We start from the raw sequence: 19,293 nt of genomic DNA on the forward strand, positions 1-19,293 counted from the left end.
ATTTTATTTATTTATTAGAGACACGGGGCGGGGTTGGGGAAGGGGGCAGAAACACAGGCAGAGAGAAGCAGGCTCCATGCGGGGAGCCTGACGGACTCGATCCCGGGTCTCCAGGATCAGGCCCTGGGCTGAAGGCAGCGCTAAACCGCTGAACTACCCGGGCTGCCCTAGTTTTGCTCTTTAAAAGTTAATTTGTTTTGTGTAGCATGAGGGGAATGAAATATTACACATTAGTGAATTTTCTAGATGTTTAAAACTTTGTTAGTTCTGAAGATAACATTTTAAGAGCAACATCTACAGACCTTTTTGTGGAGATACGTTTTAAATTGTCCCTTTTCTTTCGTCTTAAACAGGATATTCTTTGTTACTACTTGGTGGTGGTTTTTTTTTTTTTTTTTTTTAAGATTTTATTTATTTATTCATGAGACCCACAGCGAGAGAGAGGCAGAGACACAGGCAGAGAGAGAAGCAGGCTCCATGCAGAGAACCTGATGTGGGACTCAATCCCGGGACTCCAGGATCATGCCCTGAGCTGAAGGCAGGCGCTTAACCGCTGAGCCACCCAGGGATTCTCACTATTTGGTTTTAATGTAGTAAAACATTATGTTGATTTTATTTATGTAAAATATAGTAAAAGAAAATTCACTTGCATCTTAATTCCCAGATTTTTTTGTTTGCTTAGACTGTCTTTGATTTTAGCAAGCTCGTTATTATAGGGGGCCCATAAACAACATGGGGGTTAGGGGTGCCAACCCTCCACACATTCATGAATCCATGTGTAATTTTGGGTTCCCAAAAAACTGCTAATGGCCACCTGTTGACTAGAAGCCTTACTGATAACACAAACCGTAGATTTAACGCATATTTAGTATGTTATAGTTTTATACACTCTATTACAATAAAGTAAACTAGAGAAAAAAAATATTAAGAAAATCCTAAGGAAGAGAAGATACATTTACAGAACTGTGCTGTAAAAAAATCTGCATACAGGGAACCTGTGCTTTGCAAACTCTTGTTGTTCAAAGGTCCTCTTGTATAATGTTGTACTTACATAATCTTTGTGTCCAACTTTAATAACTTTTTTCCCATGTTCTTTCTGATTTGTTACTCATAATTTGTTGGGACTTGAGAAACAATAGGATTAAGCTTTTTAAGAATTAACCTATGAAAAGAAGTTCTAGTTTTAAGAAGCAGCTATTTTTGGTCTTTGTGGTATCTTTCTCTGCCACTGTGGGTAGAATTCCTTCTTTTGACAGGGGTGGGAACAAATTAAAACGAACTCTTTCAGGCGCGTAGGAATCTGAAGATGATTTTACATTATAAGATTAATTTTTGTATTTACCCTATGAATACTTCCCCCTTTAAAAATTGTAGCTTTGGATAGAATATACCCATGTTAATATAATAAATGTGGGACTTGGAGAAAATGGAAGAACTGAACTTTCATGTAGCTGTTTCCTCCATAACTTTAAATATAAATCTGATGATATAAACCAAAGAATGTCAGTTCAATTAAATTGTCATTTAAGGAGAAGAATCATGTAAAATAGTCTAAAATTATTTTAATTTATCAGCAGTTTTGCTTTGATTTAGGAGGATAAGAGATTGACAGTACATAACTATTCTTATGATGTGTTCTTTTTGGATAATTGAATGCTTTCAGTATAATAAGCGAATCTGGGGGGGGAAGGGGACAGAGGTGTGAGAAGTACAGACAGACAACAGTATGTGGGGAAGAGTGCCAAAAGAGAAGTACAAAGTGTCTTACAAGAGAACACTAGGAGTGCAGGAGTGTAGTGTAGGAGTGCAGGAAAATCAGGGACATGGATGGAGGCAGTATTTGAACTGATTCATGAAGGATAAGATTGCGTAGGAGCTGTTTGGCAGCCCAGATGGAGGACATGGCTCGAGGTCATAGCAAAGAAACGGACATTTCATTGATATTCAGGAAATGGCAAGCTGTGTAGATTGAAAATGAATCTAGTGGGGGTTGAAAATGTAATCTAATTTAAAAAGTGAAAACATACGGTGTGCCAGATACTGTTAAAAGTATTTAATGGGTAAAGCCAGAAGGACACAGGAGAGATTAAAAACTTTCTTAAATGCCAATTTAAGGTGTTTTGGCTTTGTTTTTTGAGGTGGAAGTCTGTGAAGCCAAAGAAGTCTTTTGAGCAGTGAAGTGTTGTTGCCTCCTTTAGGAAGTGACAGTAATTTATCGAATTATTCCTATGTGCCAGAGATTGTTCTAAGGGCTTTCTATATTTTAATTTTTTTAAGCCTCACAATACTTCTGTAAGGGTTCTCATATCAATAAGACAAGAGAGCTAAGACCCAGTGAAGTTAAATAATTTTGACCAATGTCACATAAGAGGATATAACCCTAGCAGTAGGCTCTAGGTCCCATAATTTAAACCAGGAAAATAAATATAATAGTGGTATAAAGAATTAATTAATTGGAAAATGGAGACTGGAGACAAACCAGTTAAGAAACTGTTGTCATAATTCAAGGAAAAGGAAGTAACAAGAATATGTTAGACAGGAACACTTCATGGGAGGAAACGGGAAATTCATAGTGGAGTGGCTCCTGAGCTTCTAAATTTGTCTAGTTCAGGCTTATCAGTCATCCTGAAGTGGTCCTTAGAGGGCAGGCTTTTTTTCACCCAACAGCTCTAAGGGAGTGAATTATGGTTGTCTGATATTCCATTTGGCTTGGTTGATACTGCCTTAGTGGATTGCAAGCTTGAGAGTGGAACAGAATATAAAGTAAGTAGTGGAACTTTGGGACTTGATATTTTTTGAAGTTTGGTTTGGCTTTCTAACTAGTCTAGGTTTGAAGTGGATAGTTTAGGACTAGATTAAATAGATCCATTGATTCCATCATTTGTACCCAGTAGCTCCAGGTTGGGCCAGAAATGCAAAGTGGTATAGTAACAGTGTTGTTCAAATAGGTATTTAGAGAAATACTGGTTTTTCTGACTTCAGCTAAATTTAGATCAACCGTAAAATGGAATAAAGGAAATCATTTATGCTGGTAAAATTAGTTTCATTGGTATGGTCTTAGGAAGTCTAAGTAAATAAAGCAATATTTAAAGAAAAACTTTTTTTTCCTTCGTAGAATGGCATTTACGTGTTCATTTTGTAAATTCCGAACATTTGAAGAAAAAGATATTGAACTACATCTGGAAAGTCCTTCACACCAAGAAACACTAGATCATATTCAGAAACAAACCAAATTTGATAAAGTAGTTATGGAGTTTTTGCATGTAAGTAGCTGTTTTTATTTTATTTTATTTATTTTTTAAAGATGTAATTTATTTATTCATGAGAGACACACAGAGAGAGGCAGAGGGAAAAGCAGGCTTCCTTCAGGGAGCCTCATTTGGGACTTGATCCTGGGACTCCAGTATCATGACCTGAGCCAAAGGCAGACACTTAATCACCTGAGCCACCCAGACGCTCTAAGTAGCTGTTTTTAAGGCGAGAAGCACTTTATCTTATTTTTTACTTTTTCAATTTCCCATCTGTCTCCCATTTTAAGTTTCTAAAGATTTAGTTTATTATTATTATTTTTTTTTAGTTTATTGTTTACCTAAAGAGTTTTTTAAAAAAAATTAACTCAGAATTAGATGTTAATTCCTCTGTAATAAATATTAGATTTGTAATGTGAGAGGACATTTTATTTTTTACAGTGGTTTCTAGCAGAGGTGTCAGGAAAAGAATTCTTTTAACAGCTATTTATTGATGTAGGTCAGGTATCATTCAGTGACAGTCTACTGTGTACTTTGTGCTATTCTGGGTACTTTCGTTCATTGTTTCATCACAACTCCTTTTTATTTTGAAAAATCGTGCTCAGAGTAGTGTAGTGACTTTCGGTTAAGTGGCAATATGAATTCAGAGCCAGAGAGTGGGTGTCTATTTGTTATCCTTTATATTATCAGCGTGTGGTCACCAGTTCAACAGTTTTTCTTGAATACTTGAAAAAAGATGCTGTTCAGGGACCAAAGACACAGCGGCCACCCTCTGTGAACTTAACAGTAATTGAAAAGGGAACACACTTTGTATATCCACAGATGGCACAGTTAAGTTGAAGGGCCAGGAGTGAGAGTATAGACGGGTTTTGGAGAAGGGGAGGATAGTTGGGGCCAGGGATGTGTAAGGACAGGATTAGAGCTGGACTGCTAATTGTACACACAGTTAATTTGGGCAAAAGCATGGAATTGTTACAAGGTTAGAAATAGAGTGATCATTCATTCCTCCATATCCTTGCAGAATTGTGTGCCTCTCAGAATATTTTCTTCTGTGATTTCATTCCTTAACTGGTTCCTACTTGTCATTTAGGACTTAAGTACTCAAATGCCCTGAGAAGACCTCTTAACTATTCCAGCTCTCTTTGATTTCTCTTGTTATTTATGCCTAAAATACATTTTTTTTCTTTTAAGGTTTTTATTTAAATTCTAGTTAGTTGACATACAGTACAGTATTGGTTTCGGGAGTAGAATTCAGTGACTCATCGCTTATATACAACACCCAGTCATAACAAGTGCCCTCCTTAATACCCATCAGTCATCTAGCCCTTCCCCCACCCACCTCCTTCAATTCTTAGTTCTCTGTTGTTGAGTCTCCTTTGGTTTGTTTCCCTTGCTCCTTTTTTCACCCTTTTTCTGTGTTCATCTGTTTTGTTTCCAAGTTAAATTTGTCATATGAGTGAAAGGAATCCCATGGTATTTGTCTTTCTCTGGCTTTTTTCACTTACCATAATACATTCTAGCTTCATCCACATCATGGCAAATGGCACAGTTTCATTCTTTTTGATGGCTGAGTAATATTCCACTGCACATATACAACACATCTTTATCCATTGTATCAGTTAGTGGACATTTGGGCTCTTTCCATACTTTGGCTATTGTTGATATAAAATACATTTTGAAAGTAAATACTTTTTATAAGTGTCTGAGTAATTTCTTTATATTTCATGATAGTCTGTTTCAACTGAATTGTACACTCCTTCAGAACAGACATTAGTTCTTATGTAACAGATGTTATCTTCGATAGGCTGACTTTGGTGCTAAGCATATTCTGAGAGCTCACTGAAAACTGTTTTCCCCCTATTTTGTTTTATAGGAATGTATGGTGAATAAATTCAAGAAAACATCTATTCGTAAGCAACAGACAAATAATCAAACAGAAGTAGTTAAACTAATTGAAAAAGATGTTATGGAAGGTAAGTATTTAAACAAATTATTTTAGAATTTTACATGTATATTTTACATACTATACCCTATTTCAGTGTAAATGATGCCCATTAGAGTGATCAGGTTCATAATCATATGTGGTAGCTGTGAGTTGCTTATTAGAGATGAACTCCTTTGACTTTCTTTTCCCATGTTTGCAGGTTTATCACTGTCTACTGTTACGTCTCTCACTTCAGTTTTGCAAGGAAAATCCGCTTTTCCTTTATATGGAAGTGAATTCTTCCATCTGTCCTCTGTTTTATTCCTTTTCATCTCTCTAAGGACTTTTGCTCTAATAGTGAACTCTCCTTTTTTTTAGTTTGTCTTTGAAGCCTATGCTTTCATCTTAAAAAAAAATCTCCAAAGGAACAAAGGAAAAGAAAAGAAAAATAGACAATAGTTCCCCTAAAACCTGCTTTTCTCCTTGAACAACCATGCTGCTTTAAGCATAGTCCACATCAATCTGTTTATTTACTACCCATTACTATTTCTCCACAGTAGACCACTTTCTGCTACCAGTGGTCTACTAAAACTGCTCTGATCTATCAGATTCCCAACACCAGCTTCTGTAGGTTCTTCTGAATCATTATCTTCTGCAACATTTTTCACTATTCTTTGTGAATCTGCTTTCTCCCCCAGGTTCCATGGTATCTCACTGTCCTAATGTTCCTTATTTCTCTGACGTTTTATTTGTGCTTCTCTTTCTCTACAAGGCTTTCAGAAGTTGGTATTGGAACTAAGGACTATTCTGTCCTTATTTCCATTATCTTCTCTTTTATATTCTTTCCTCATGATTCATCATGATTCATGTGCAGAGCTTAAATTAACACCTCTATGTTGATTACCTATACATTTATATCCTTAGCACAGGTCTCTCCTCTGAACCCTAGTCTCAAACATCCAACTGCCTATTGACTTCTCTCTTTAACAGTCTTACAGAAACAGTGTATCAAAAAAATTTGAAGACTCTTTGAACATCCTCCATCCCATAAAGCAAACAAAACAAAAACTCAACAGACCTATCTTTTAGTAACCTTGGAGGATGGCCCCCAAGATCAAAGCCAGAAGTATAAAGTTAGTCCTAAGTAATTTTACTTTACTACATCTATAGTATTGTATCTTATCAGTTGCGTCCTTTATTTTTTTTTAAAGATTTATTTATTTATTTATGATAGACATAGAGAGAGAGAGAGAAAGAGAGAGGCAGAGACATAGGAGGAGGGAGAAGCAGGCTCCATGCCGGGAGCCCGATATGGGACTCGATCCCGGGACTCCAGGATCACACCCTGGGCCAAAGGCAGGTGCTAAACCACTGAGCCACCCAGGGATCCCCAGTTGCGTCCTTTAAATATCATTTAAGTCTGTTCTTTACTTCTTTAAATATTGCATTCGTTCAAATCTCTATCTGTTCTCTTGGCAATTATATTATTTTCTTAACTAGTTTCCTCACTCCCAGTCTTTCTTACCTCTAATTCTACTGCATGATTATATTACTTCAAGGGAAAAAAAAGGAATTTTAGCTGGTTCCCCATCCTCTATAGGATAAATTTCAAATTCCTATGTTTGGTATGCAAAGATCTCCATGGTGTAGGCCCTGCTCTTTTTCTCTTTTGTCTCTTCTTTATTCTCAGTGCCCCAGCCATACTGAATTAAATGCCCATAAAATGCCATTTTCTCTCTCACCTTTCCCTTGCATATATTTATACCTTCACCAGTAATAAATATTGATCACCAGTGATATTTTGTTTCTTGTGAATCCAATTTCGACATCTTTTTCCCTATCCCTGTCCACCCACATTTATTATCATGGAAATTCTCTTTTTTACTACAAAATCATCATTTATCTTCTTTTATATTATGTATTTGGGAGATGGACTTCTAGGCCTCAAAACATGATTGGATAATATGATTAGAAAATATAATTATACTTTTTAATTTTATTTCTTATCCATATTTTTAATCTATATTTATATGCCGATTTATGAGATGTGGTAGAAAAACTCAACATAACCTACATACTTTGATCCTTTTTTTAGATGAAGGGGGTTATAAATAACCATGGAAACAAAATAATAACAACTTGTTTTGTCAGAAATAAGAATATATGTAAATCATTACTTTTCTTATTAATAACTGGCTTTTTTGGTTAGGTGTTACTGCAGATGATCACATGATGAAAGTAGAGACTGTTCACTGCAGTGCATGCAGTGTGTATATCCCTGCTTTACATGGTTCAGTGCAGCAGCACTTAAAATCTCCTGATCATATCAAAGGAAAGCAGGTAAGTTTTGATCTATTTTAATGAAGTCATTGAATTATTCATCAATCTTTTATTGTCTTTTAAAGGCCATTGTTTCATAGTTACTTGCTTGCATACAGCTTTCTTAATCTCATGTGTAAAAAACTGTAAAGATACCTAGAGAGGCAGTATAGCATAGTAGTTAAGCATGGTGGTTAAGATTGGGCTCTGAAGCAAGAATTTGTGGGTTTGAATTCTGGTTCACTATTTAACATGTGGTAAGCAAATGAATTAACCTTTCTTTGTCTAAGTTTCGTTATCTGTAAAATCGGGGTGGATAATCATTTTACTCTTACGTGACTGTTTAAAGATTAAGTTAAAGTATGAAAAACACTTAAAGTGGTTCCTGACTAGTGTAAGCTTATATAATGTAAGGCTTCAGGAAATCATACTCCTTGAACTGACCCTCTTTTTTAAGTTGATACAAAACAGTTTTAAATGAGAAGAGGGAGGCCTCTAGGGAGGGAAGGAGAGAGAGAGGGAGACTGTGTGTATTATAGATCTAAAAAAAAAATGTGTGGCCTCCATCCCCCTGATGGCTGGGAAAAATAAACTAGTATTATCAGTTACTATCAATCATTATGTTTCTGATTAGAATTTACTCAAAAATTCTTGGAAAAATGTATTGTTTTCTTTTGATTGGTGTATTTCTGCTTTTATGTTGGTTGATTTTATAAAGTCCAATTTCAAACAAGCTAGTTTATATTGTTGGAAACTAGCTTGTTTGAGAAGCAAATTTAAAAATTCAATTATCAAAGACTTAAGTTTTATGTTTAAGATTTACTTATTTATTCATTTATTTTAGAGAGAGGATGTGTGAGTGAGCAGGGGGAGGGGCTGAGGGAGCGAAAAAATCCTGAAGCAGACTCTCAGTTGAGTGTGGAGCCCCACTTGGGGCTCAGTCCCAGGACCCTGAAAACATAACGTGAGCCGAAATCAAGAGTCAGCCACCTAACTGACTGAGCCACTCAGGCTCCTCTAAAGACTTAAGTTTTAAATAGAGCATACCTGAGTCTTAAATTTATGTTTTGTATGAATGTGGTCCTCATTTAACTCAGACATTGTTAGCCACTTTAAGCACATATCTCCTTTAGAAAATGTTTGTCCTGGGACCCCTGGGTGGCTCAGCGGTCGAGCATCTGCCTTTGGCTCTGTGGGTGATCCCAGAGTTCCAGGATCAAGTCCCACATTGGGCTCCCTGCATGGAGCCTGCTTTTCCCTCTGCCTGTGTCTCTGCCTCTCGCTGTGTGTCTCTCTTGAATAAATAAATAAAATCTTTAAAAAAAATTTAAGTAAAAACTTAAAAAAAAATAAAATAAATGTTTGTCCTTTCTCTTTTGATATTCTCTTGACACCTTTTTGGTAACTAGACATTCCATATTATTACCATTCCTCCTTTGTATAATATAGTCTTGTGCTAAATACAGTCCAAAGGAGGACTAATTACTCTAGTAACATGAAAAATTATTCTTTCTTTCTTTTTAAAAAATATTTACTTATTTGATAGAGCAAGAGAGCACAAGTGACACGAGGGGCAGAGGGAGAAGCAGACTCCTCACCAAACAGAGAGCCTGATGCGAGGCTTGATCCTGGGGCTCCTGAAACCAGGACCTGAGCCAAAGGCAGACACTTAACTGACTAAGCCACCCAGATACCCCTATTCTTTCTTTTTTGATAACATGAAAATTAGTAATTGGAATAGTTAGGGCAGGGGGATGTGCATGTAGAGTAGGAAAGAGAGAAAGCAACTGTCTAGTAGGTCTAGACATTTATTTGGTGACTGTTTTTTAATGAGTCTGATTGGCTTATTGAATCTTTATTCTTTGAATCCATGGATGATTTAGATTGTGGTCACAGTAGCCATTGTTGCTTTATAGCTTAATTTGCCAGAAAGTAAATCATTTAAATCTAATAATTTGAACATACAATATTAATTATAGAAATGTTTTCATGGAATAGTTTTCATGTACCTCAGTGTATTCTATTTTTCATAGGCTTATAAGGAGCAAATAAAAAGAGAGAGTGTCTTGACTGCTACAAGCATTTTAAATAATCCAATAGTGAAGGCGCGATATGAACGTTTTGTTAAGGTAAGATATTAGGGCAAACCTTTTTAGGTTATATCCTTGTATCTTTATAATTAAATGGTGACATAGTAACTATGATATGTAGATATAGTGCAATATTAAGAAGAATTTTACTTAATATCTTGCATGTAGATAAAATATCTTTTTTCCTAATTGTTGGGTGAGGAAACAATAAGCCATTCCTCCCTTATCTCTCTCTCAACTGTGGATCATTTGAGAGATATGCAGGAGTCTGATAGAAGTTCAAAATGTCACCTTTATTCTTCATTTTTAAATAAAGGGCGACTTAGGGGATATGTCTTATGTGTGTAGTTACTTACTGTGGACCTTCTGTATTAAACTTCTAAGTTAGATAAACTTAACCTCTCCCCAGCCTCTATTACTGGTTCAGGTAGACAGCAATAGGCTTCCTCTACTTTACCACATGGCCTACAGTAGACTAGAATGTACCTTTTCTGTTGCTAGGAAGACCCAAAAGAGGGGACCCAGAAAGGCTAAGTTGTACATGCCCAGTTTCTTCTTCTAAGCGTTACTAATTGGATAAGTTATTCTTCTTCCTTGGATAAAAGTTGGAGGGGAAGCAGGAGGTCAGATATGCTGCTTCAGAAAAAGCTCCCTCATAGAATCAGGAGGCCAGCAGGTTTGCCCCAAATGTTAGTTAATGCAGATGTGAACAATTGGGTACACCTGGTACACTGCTTGTTAGAATTTTTAACTATATGTTATTGTGGTATTCCTTCTTCACATAAAATTCTTTACATATTATATATACTTTACAAATAAGAACTTATATGTCAAGTTCCTGAATAATACTATTTTAGAGGTTAGCTTTTGAGTCTTTGTAAGATAATACCTCATTTAAAATCATCCTACAGTGAAGACAGCCATTATGTTGAAAATTTGTAAATGTGATATTTATATTTGTAACTAAATCTTGATTTTATGGATTAGCGAAGTTTTGTTCATTTTGACTATTGTAGTGATTAACAGGTGCTCAGTGAAAAAGCCTGATATATATATTTAATGACCATTAACATACACGTCAACCAAGTGACTTAGAAGCTAAAATAAATCTCAGTTCTTTCAGCTTATTCCTGAGGGGTCCTATTTTCTAATATGTCATATTTGTCATTTTAACTACATTATTGATACCGTTTTTAAAAGGTGAATGCAAAAATTATAACAGAGTAATGCAATAAAAAAAAAAAATAGTGACTACAGACCTAACTGAAATTCAGTTTTTTGGGAGATATGGCATCAAAAAGGTAAGAGCGTCATTGTTAAATTAGAAAAAAATTTAATTTTTATCCTTGCTATATATCACAAACTTTTGAGAAGTTAATGATGGTTTCTTTTGATGTATGAAAGTAATATTTAATGAGATAAGAATACAAATGGGACTTCTCAAGCTACACTTGAGTCATTTCATAGAGTGTCCTGCTTATGGGAATATTGTTGAGAAAGTACCTGAACTGAGAACTCTTCTAGAATTTTTCCCTATGAATGTGATCCACGGACCAGCAATATTGGCCATCTCCTGGGGGTTCATTAGAAATGCAGTTTCATTTGAACAAGATCCTAATTGAATCATAAACATGTTAAATGTTAAAATTCAAGAAGCACTGGTGTCCCATTACTCACTGGTATCCCTTTGTTCACCTTTCCTCTCTGCTGTCTTCCCTGTTATTCCACAGAACATCCTCTGCCCATGGTTAGCTCTGGTCCTCATTTAAAACTCTTTCACCATTAAGTTCTCTGACAAAATATCTTTTTAATCTTTGTCCTATGAAAATAACCAGTTTGTCACTTTCTCCCATTTCTCCAATCGTATCACCTGTTCTACCTTCACACCCTTGCCTGGATATTCATGGTCAGACCTTATAACAAAGCAGTGCTGCTGTTCTAAAATTCCTCACGTACTTGTTCTACCACTTAGCAGTTCCCAGCACTATGCCTGTGTCTATGGTTGCCTTTATTAACGGTCTCGCTACAAATGTCATGGAATTGGGCCTGTACTGTGTTTTCTAGATGGTCATTGCAGTTCACAGTAATTTTGCTTCTTTTTTTTTTTTTTTTTTTTTAAAGATTTTATTTATTTATTCATGATAGTCACACACACACACAGGAGAGAGAGAGAGAGAGGCAGAGACACAGGCAGAGGGAGAAGCAGGCTCCATGCACCGGGAGCCCGATGTGGGATTCGATCCCGGGTCTCCAGGATCACGCCCTGGGCCAAAGGCAGGCGCCAAACCGCTGCGCCACCCAGGGATCCCAGTAATTTTGCTTCTTACCAGTCAATGTAATGGGCTTCCTTCAGTGATTGTTTCAAAGCTTTTCCACTCTAGATTTCATCCTTATCCCTTTACTTCCCATGATCTTACCACTTCTTTTGCTTTAGGGAGATTGAGACCATTAGATGTGAACTGTAAGTTTTCTCCTTTTTGCGTTAGATTTATGTACCTTAGTCTCACCTTTATTGTTATCTGTGAAGAAAGATAACCCCCTTTTTGCCCTTCCCCTATGTTCTTGTTTTATCAATTTTCTTTCTCCTTACTGGCATCTTACTTGTTCCCTGTTTATTTTATTCGTCTGCAACAGGCATGCTTATAATCATAAGGTCCCTAAACTAAAAACGACTTAACCTTTCATACTCTGCCCCTTCCCATCTTACCTTTCTCTTATCACTGTACTTTAAAAGGTAGTTTATCTTGCATTGCGCTCTCTAATTTCTCTATATTATCCATTCTTTAACCTGGTAGTTGTCAGTTGGAGATGGGTAATTAGAATTCCTTGTGAAGCTGAAATCAAACAAAAAGCTGCCTAGGCCCCCTTTAAGACCTTCTGAATTAAGAGTTTCCCAAACTTCTGATTAATATCTCGTGAAGTGCTTCCTAAGTATGCAGTTCAGCAGATCTCTCTCCTGGAAATTTTCATTCAGAAAGTCTGAAATTGATTCAGGAACTTGGGTTTTTAGCGAGAACTCTTAATTCTTGACTGAATTAGAGTCTCAGAGTGTGGAACGTGGACTTGTGGTTTTGGGGAGCTTAGAACAATAATGAAGATTTACTCTTGGGCAGTCATTGCTGTCCGATTTCATGTACATCTACTTTTGGATCTGCTCTAAGATAACTGGTGACTTAATTTTCAAATACGTTTTTTTAACATTTTGTTATTTACTATTTTAAACATACAAAAATAAAAGGGATAGTGTAATAAATCCCTCAAGTACCCTCATTCAACCTTAATAATTATCAACTCTAGTGACCTTTTTCAGTTCTTTTCTAGTATTACCTGTTTTATTTGACACTGTTAATCTGTCACTTATTCTTGTAACTTTGTTTTGCTGGATAATATTTTACTATCCTGAATTTCCTCCTGCACTTTTTTTTTCTCTCTAACTTTTGTCCCTGTGTATAGGCATTGAATTTTCAGTGGGTTTTCTCATCAGCGCTTTTATTCTTACTTCCTTGGCCCTTTTATTCTGCTTATTTCCCTGGCTTCAGTATTCACTCTGTGCAAACAATTCACAAATTTAAATGTCTTACTTTGAACTCTCTTGAATTGTGAATTTACAGCTGCCTCTTAGACATTTAGACATCTTAAATTCTAATTATATAAAGCATATATTTGCTTCTTCCACTTTCCCCATCTTAATTTACATATTCTGTTAATATGCTGCTACATCTTTTACACTTTCCTGAATTATTAGAGTAACTCCCTCACTAATATTTCTTCTCTTGCAACTTCAGTTCATCCTATGCTTCCTACCTGATGGATCTTGAAGTAGAGTACCAGTCTTTTTTTTTTTTTAATTATTTTTAAAAACATTTTATTTATTTATTAGAGAGACAGGTAGAGGGAGAGGCAGGCTCCACGCAGGGAGCCTGATGTAGGACTGGATCCCGGGTCTCCAGGATCCCGCCCTGGGCTGAAGGGAGTGCTAAACTGCTGAGCCACCAGGCTGCCCTAGAATACCAGTCTTATACTTTACTGTTTAATAAACTTCATCGCCTCTTCATTTCTTACTGTATTAATATAGCCTTCTGATATGGCCTATGAGACAATCCAGACACATAATTCAAGTATTTATAAAAATTAATAAAGTTGTATCTGTGAATGTTAGTAAATTACAGATTTTTAAAAAAGATTTTATTTATTTATTTGAGAGAGAGACCACAGGAGTAGGGGCAGAGCTGGAGAGGGATAGGCAGACTCCCTGCTGAGCAGGGAGCCCAGTGCAGGGCTCGATCCCAGGACCCTGAGATCATGACCTGAACTGAAGCCAGATGCTTAACCGACTGAGCCACTCAGGTGCCCATAGTGAATTAAATATTTATCTACTTTCCATAAAGAAAAAGTAAGGTGTATCCAATAGGTACCTGATTTTCATTCATTTGAATTTTTAAAAAGACCTGATTTTCATTTGAGTGTTTTATAGAGATCCTGCCACAGTAGGTAGTAGATTGAATCGTGGCATAATTTAGTAGAACATAAATCTTTGCTTTATTTACTTTGTTCCTACTAAAACTCACAAATTTACTTTTGTCATATGATTTTAGAAATTCAGTTAGGAAAATGTGGCCTTTGACTGTTCCAGTTTATGGAATGTATAGTAATGCTTTTAGTAATTTATATACCCATAGTGATATGAAAATAAGTACTGAATAGATATTTAGTGGATTTGTCATAAGTTAAAATAAAAAGTTTCAAACTGTATTTATTTTTAATGTCATAGCAAATAAGTTCACTGATAACAAAGATGAATGTCCTGCTTTTATTTATTTATTTATTTATTATTATTATTTTTTAATGTCCTGATTTTAAAAGCTGTTTTTCCTTATGCTTTTTAGGGTGAGAATCCTTTTGAAATTCAAGATCATTCTCAAGATCAACAAATAGAAGGAGATGAGGAAGAGGAAGAAAAAATTGATGAACCTATTGAAGAAGAGGAGGAGGAGGAGGAAGAAGAGGAGGAAGTGGGGGAAGTAGAGGAAGCAGAAGAAGTGGAGGAAGCAGAGGAAGTGGGAGAAGGAGGAGGAGAAGAAGGAGTGGGAGACACAGAGGAAGCAGGGGACATAGAGGGAGTGGGGGAAGGAGAGGCAGTGGGGGAAGGTGAGGCGGTGGGGGAAGGAGAGGCAGTGGGGGAAGGAGAGGCAGTGGGGGAAGGAGAAGCAAAGGAAGAGCCTGTTAACTTCCCTGTTGACCAACCTGAAGAAAATTAAATATACGGTGTTAGATTTAAAAGAAGCTTTAAATTTCTCTCCTAATATGGAAAAGGGTAAGAATTTTAATAGTTTAAAATATGAGAATTAACACCCATGTTGCATGCATTCCACACATTCAAATTTGTTTTATATAATTTCTAAATGTTTGCCATTTTGTTTAATAAAATGAAGGTAAGACTATTTTAGTTTAGTTTTTATAGCTACCAAACTTAGATTAGATAAATTGTTTGTATAATTTTTAAGCTTAATTTTTATTACTTTATTGGTGTTAAGGATAACAGATGTGTATTGTTAGTATATCTACTTAATCATTTGAACTTAAATGCTGCTGTTGGGAGTATATATTCAAGTGTGCATTAATGTTTTGAATACTTACCCTAGAAGAGATAAATTGGGCAAGTATTTTGTGCTCTGACTGTGTATTTTTTTATGGCATTGGACATTGAATAGTAATTTGCGTTAAGATACGCTTAAAGGCTTTTTGTGACCATGTTTCCCTTTGTAGCAATAAAACGATTTTTACAAAAACCTTCCCTGGATTAGCAATTTTAAATGAAACCATTAATCAATTAAATGAGTAAAATGAGGTTTTGCCTTAATGTAGGAATTTAGCTCACATAAATGAGAAGAGTTGAATTAAAAAAAATTACTTCAATCATTTTTTTAAAGTACTACTAAAATATTTTTTAGCATATTTCAAGTTGAGGTCAGTCTACAACTGACTTGTTTATACTTGTTTTAATTCCTTTTCTTTGTGCCTGTGTCAGATCTTGAAATCTTCTTGAAAATACATTTGGATACAAATGATTTTTATAGTTGTGTTAGTTCTTTTGTCGTGTCTGTTTTTAGCTGAAGAACCAAGAAGCAAACGATCTCTTTTCTAAAAAAGAAATATTTCTCTCTCGAATATTTTTTTTTTTTTTTAAACTTTTTGTAGTTTGTAGGCTTACACTGCAAAAGAAGATGAGATTGATAGATGGTCTATTTTCACATGACCATCTCTGTCACTGAAAAGTAGTGCTCTTGTTTCTTTGAATCTTTATTCTGGCTTCTTTTGAGAGGGGGACTTGCAGTGAAATAAGTTAGCTTCTCAAAATTTTGAGGTATTGAGTGGATGAATATATGGGAATATTATGTAATTTTAAAGCATTAAGTGCATGAACATATAGGCATTTGTAGAATTTCACAGGTAATTTCTCTTTTTGCATACAAAGCATTTAAAACTGCATTTTGGGGGGCTAATATGGGTTCATTGTTGGGAGCTGGATTTGTTTATCTTTACGCTTTAAATCCTTTGTATCGGGATCCCTGGGTGGCGCAGCGGTTTGGCGCCTGCCTTTGGCCCAGGGCGCGATCCTGGAGACCCGGGATCGAATCCCACGTCAGGCTCCCAGTGCATGGAGCCTGCTTCTCCCTCTGCCTGTGTCTCTGCCTCTCTCTCTCTCTGTGACTATCATGAATAAATAAATAAAATCTTTAAAAAAAAAAATAAATAAATAAATCCTTTGTATCCACTTATAGGGATTTATAGCCAAGTAAGAGAAGGTTAGTTGAAGACTGGAGAAATTTGGATCCCAGCTAAGAGTCTGATATTTAAATAGGCTTCAGAAAGCCTTTGTGCTCAGGAGTTAAAATTTTAAGGATAGTAGGACTTGATCAGTGGTCTTCTCATTTATTTACTTTTTATTTAATTTCTCCTTTACTTAAAAATATTTGTGTAAGGGTAAGATAAAAGGAGAACAGATCCATTTGGATTATAATTAGTGGGTTCTTTTTGTAGTAGGGAGGGTGTCTTTTTAAAAAAAAAAAAAAAAAGGGTGGCCCTAGTAACTTAAGATTTAAAATTTTCAGAAAGAATCCTGTATAAGAAGAATGTGTGTAACAACTTCTAAGAAAATGATTTATTTATTTATTTATTTATTTATTTATTTATTTATTTATTTGATTTTTAAAAGATTTTAAGTAATCTATACCCAGCATGGGGCTCAAATTCCGAAACCTCGAGATCAAGTCACATGCTTCACTGAATGAGCCAGCCAGGTGCCCTGTAAATGTTTTAGAATAAAAGATAAATAACATCTAAGTAGTAGGTTTTGTGGGAAACATGTAAAAACCTTTGTTCAGACTATCTTACTTGTGAGGTATTATTATTAATAAAGTATATTTTGTTGTACTTACTTCAGAAATTCAGATTTATATGTATCCTATTAGATAATTTATAGTTTAATTTGCAGACAGATTAATTTTTGTGACCCTTAGAGTTTATATTTTCAGTACTATTGTGATAAGAGTTTATGATATCTTTAATAATCTTTCAATTTCTGTTATCCAAATATTACTTGTTTATTAAAGAGCTAAACATGTAGTTATAATAATCAAAGAAATTTATTTACAACTCATACAGTTGTTTAACCTGGATGCCTAGCAGCATCTGACCTATATGGTCTTCCCTTTTTATTATGTCCCACCTCCAGTCTATTGGAAAGCCTGTGTTTTCTATTTCTAAAATGTATCTGCCCACTCTTCCACATCTGCTGCTACCAATCCCACTTCAAGTCCCCATCATCTCTTTCCTGGACTATCCAAATAGTTCATTAACTAATCTTGTTTCTAGTATTGCCCTGTTAGATTCAGTTTTCCACACAGAAGTATAATCTTCTAAAAATATAATTTGGATAATACTAATCTCCTGCTTTTTGTATCTGTACAATCCAAACTCCTTATCATGGTAATCAGGACTGGCTTAGTGTTCCTGCTTTATATCCTATTGTTCTTCTCACCAGCCATGGCGGCCTTCTGTTTTTAAATGAAGCTCTTTTTTGTTTTATGGGTTTTTTTTTTTTTTTAGGATTTTATTTATTTTTTCATGAGAGACCGAGAGAGAGGCAGCGACATAGGCAGAGGGAGAAGTAGGCTTCCTGTGGGAGTCCAATGTGGGACATAATCCTGGGACTCCAGGATCATTCCCTGAGCCGAAGGCAGACTCTTCAACGACTGAGCCACCCAGGCCTCCCGCAAGATCAGTTTTAAGAGGAGAATGGGTTTTGTTCCCTTTATTCACTCTTCAGAAGAGGTTTTTCTAAGGAAACAAAGGGCAGTAGCTCTTAAATTTTTGTAAAAGTAAGGATTTGGGACCACCTGTATCCCAGATTTACTAGACCATATTTTGGGGGGATGATTTATTTTTATTTTATTTTACTTTATTTTATTTTATTTTCTTACTATATTGATTGATTAATTGATTGGGGGGTGATGTATTTTAATAGATACCCAAGTCATTCTGATGGTAGTGTTCAGTGATTGCATTTCAAGAACATTTCTAGTGTCCTCAGATTTCTAGTGCCTGTAACTCCTCTATCAAAACAGGAGTTTCTGCCCTTTAGTCAACAGGCACAGGTTTCGGGAATTCTCATAATATCTTACAAAAGCACTGGAATGATCTGTTGCAAATTTTTAGAGGAGTCAGGAAATTGGACTTTGTTCTTGTTCTTTTTCTCCCATTAGATTATGTAATTCTTACAAGTTGAAGTTCTAGTAATAGAACTGTTTTCCCATACAACAAGCTCTCTGTTGTATCATTCTCTACTTGAAATTCTTCACTGGCTTTTTGTACATGTCAGTGAACATCCAAATTCTTTTAGTATGGCATCTGTAGTTCTGTATGTTTTGTTCCTTTCCTGCTTCTCCAACCTTGTGTCTCAGACTTAACATATTTATATTAACTGCCTGTGCCTGTAAACATTTGAATTTATGACCCTGGTTCAGGAGGCAGAATGGTTCCTTAGAGTTGCCAAGATTTAACTATCTGTGTTACAAATTTCTTATATTTTATATGACTATGCTATAGCATATTATAAAATATACTTATTTTGTATTTATAATTATTTAATTTTAATTGCATTTTAAAATCTTAATATTTTATAATATACTATTATATTTTAGAATAGTACAGTATTATGTAGCATATCTAAAAAGCCATTAACGCTTTCTAAGAATGAGGTGAAAATAAAATATATGCAGCAATTTGTATACCAAAAGTCATGGACATATAGAAAAAAGAACTACAAGGGCAAATATTGATAATGCACGGCAAAATGTATTTGATAATTCTGTTTTTATTGGTAAGGTTGTTTTTAACTAGACATAGATAGTATCAGATTATCTTATTATCAGACTTACATTATTTGACGTTTACTTTGCCTACCAAATTGTCCTTGCTGTAAATACAAACTTTATGTATGTGTAAAATACACCTAAGCATAAGATTTATCACTTTCACCATTTTTGAGCATACATTTCAGAGGCATTAATGACAAACTTGATTACAATTTGGAATCCACGGTAGTTCTGATGGACAGAAAATGGAGTAGTCATGCAGGCAGAAGTGTTTTAGTCCTTGTGATAGTTACAGTTTATATTTTATTTAATTAATTAATTTATTTATTTTACAG

General features: G+C 35.3%; 1 protein-coding gene across 4 annotated transcripts in view; it reads left to right on the forward strand.

Annotated features, from left to right (window-relative positions):
• ZNF326 (zinc finger protein 326) overlaps positions 1 to 15,370 on the forward strand; it is a 37,387-nt gene extending 22,017 nt beyond the window's left edge. For all 4 annotated transcript variants that reach the window (XM_072834421.1, XM_072834420.1, XM_072834418.1 and 1 more), the window contains 5 exons: positions 3,116 to 3,263; positions 5,122 to 5,221; positions 7,382 to 7,512; positions 9,525 to 9,620; positions 14,468 to 15,370. In XM_072834421.1, coding sequence (XP_072690522.1) covers positions 3,116 to 3,263; positions 5,122 to 5,221; positions 7,382 to 7,512; positions 9,525 to 9,620; positions 14,468 to 14,839 — 847 coding nt within the window. In that variant the 3' untranslated portion in view covers positions 14,840 to 15,370. The remainder of the gene's footprint in view (positions 1 to 3,115; positions 3,264 to 5,121; positions 5,222 to 7,381; positions 7,513 to 9,524; positions 9,621 to 14,467) is intronic.
• The last annotated feature ends 3,923 nt before the right edge of the window (positions 15,371 to 19,293 follow it).

This window comes from Canis lupus, chromosome 8 (genome assembly GCF_048164855.1).
Source record: "Canis lupus baileyi chromosome 8, mCanLup2.hap1, whole genome shotgun sequence".
In the NCBI taxonomy this organism is placed as follows: Eukaryota; Metazoa; Chordata; class Mammalia; order Carnivora; family Canidae; genus Canis; species Canis lupus.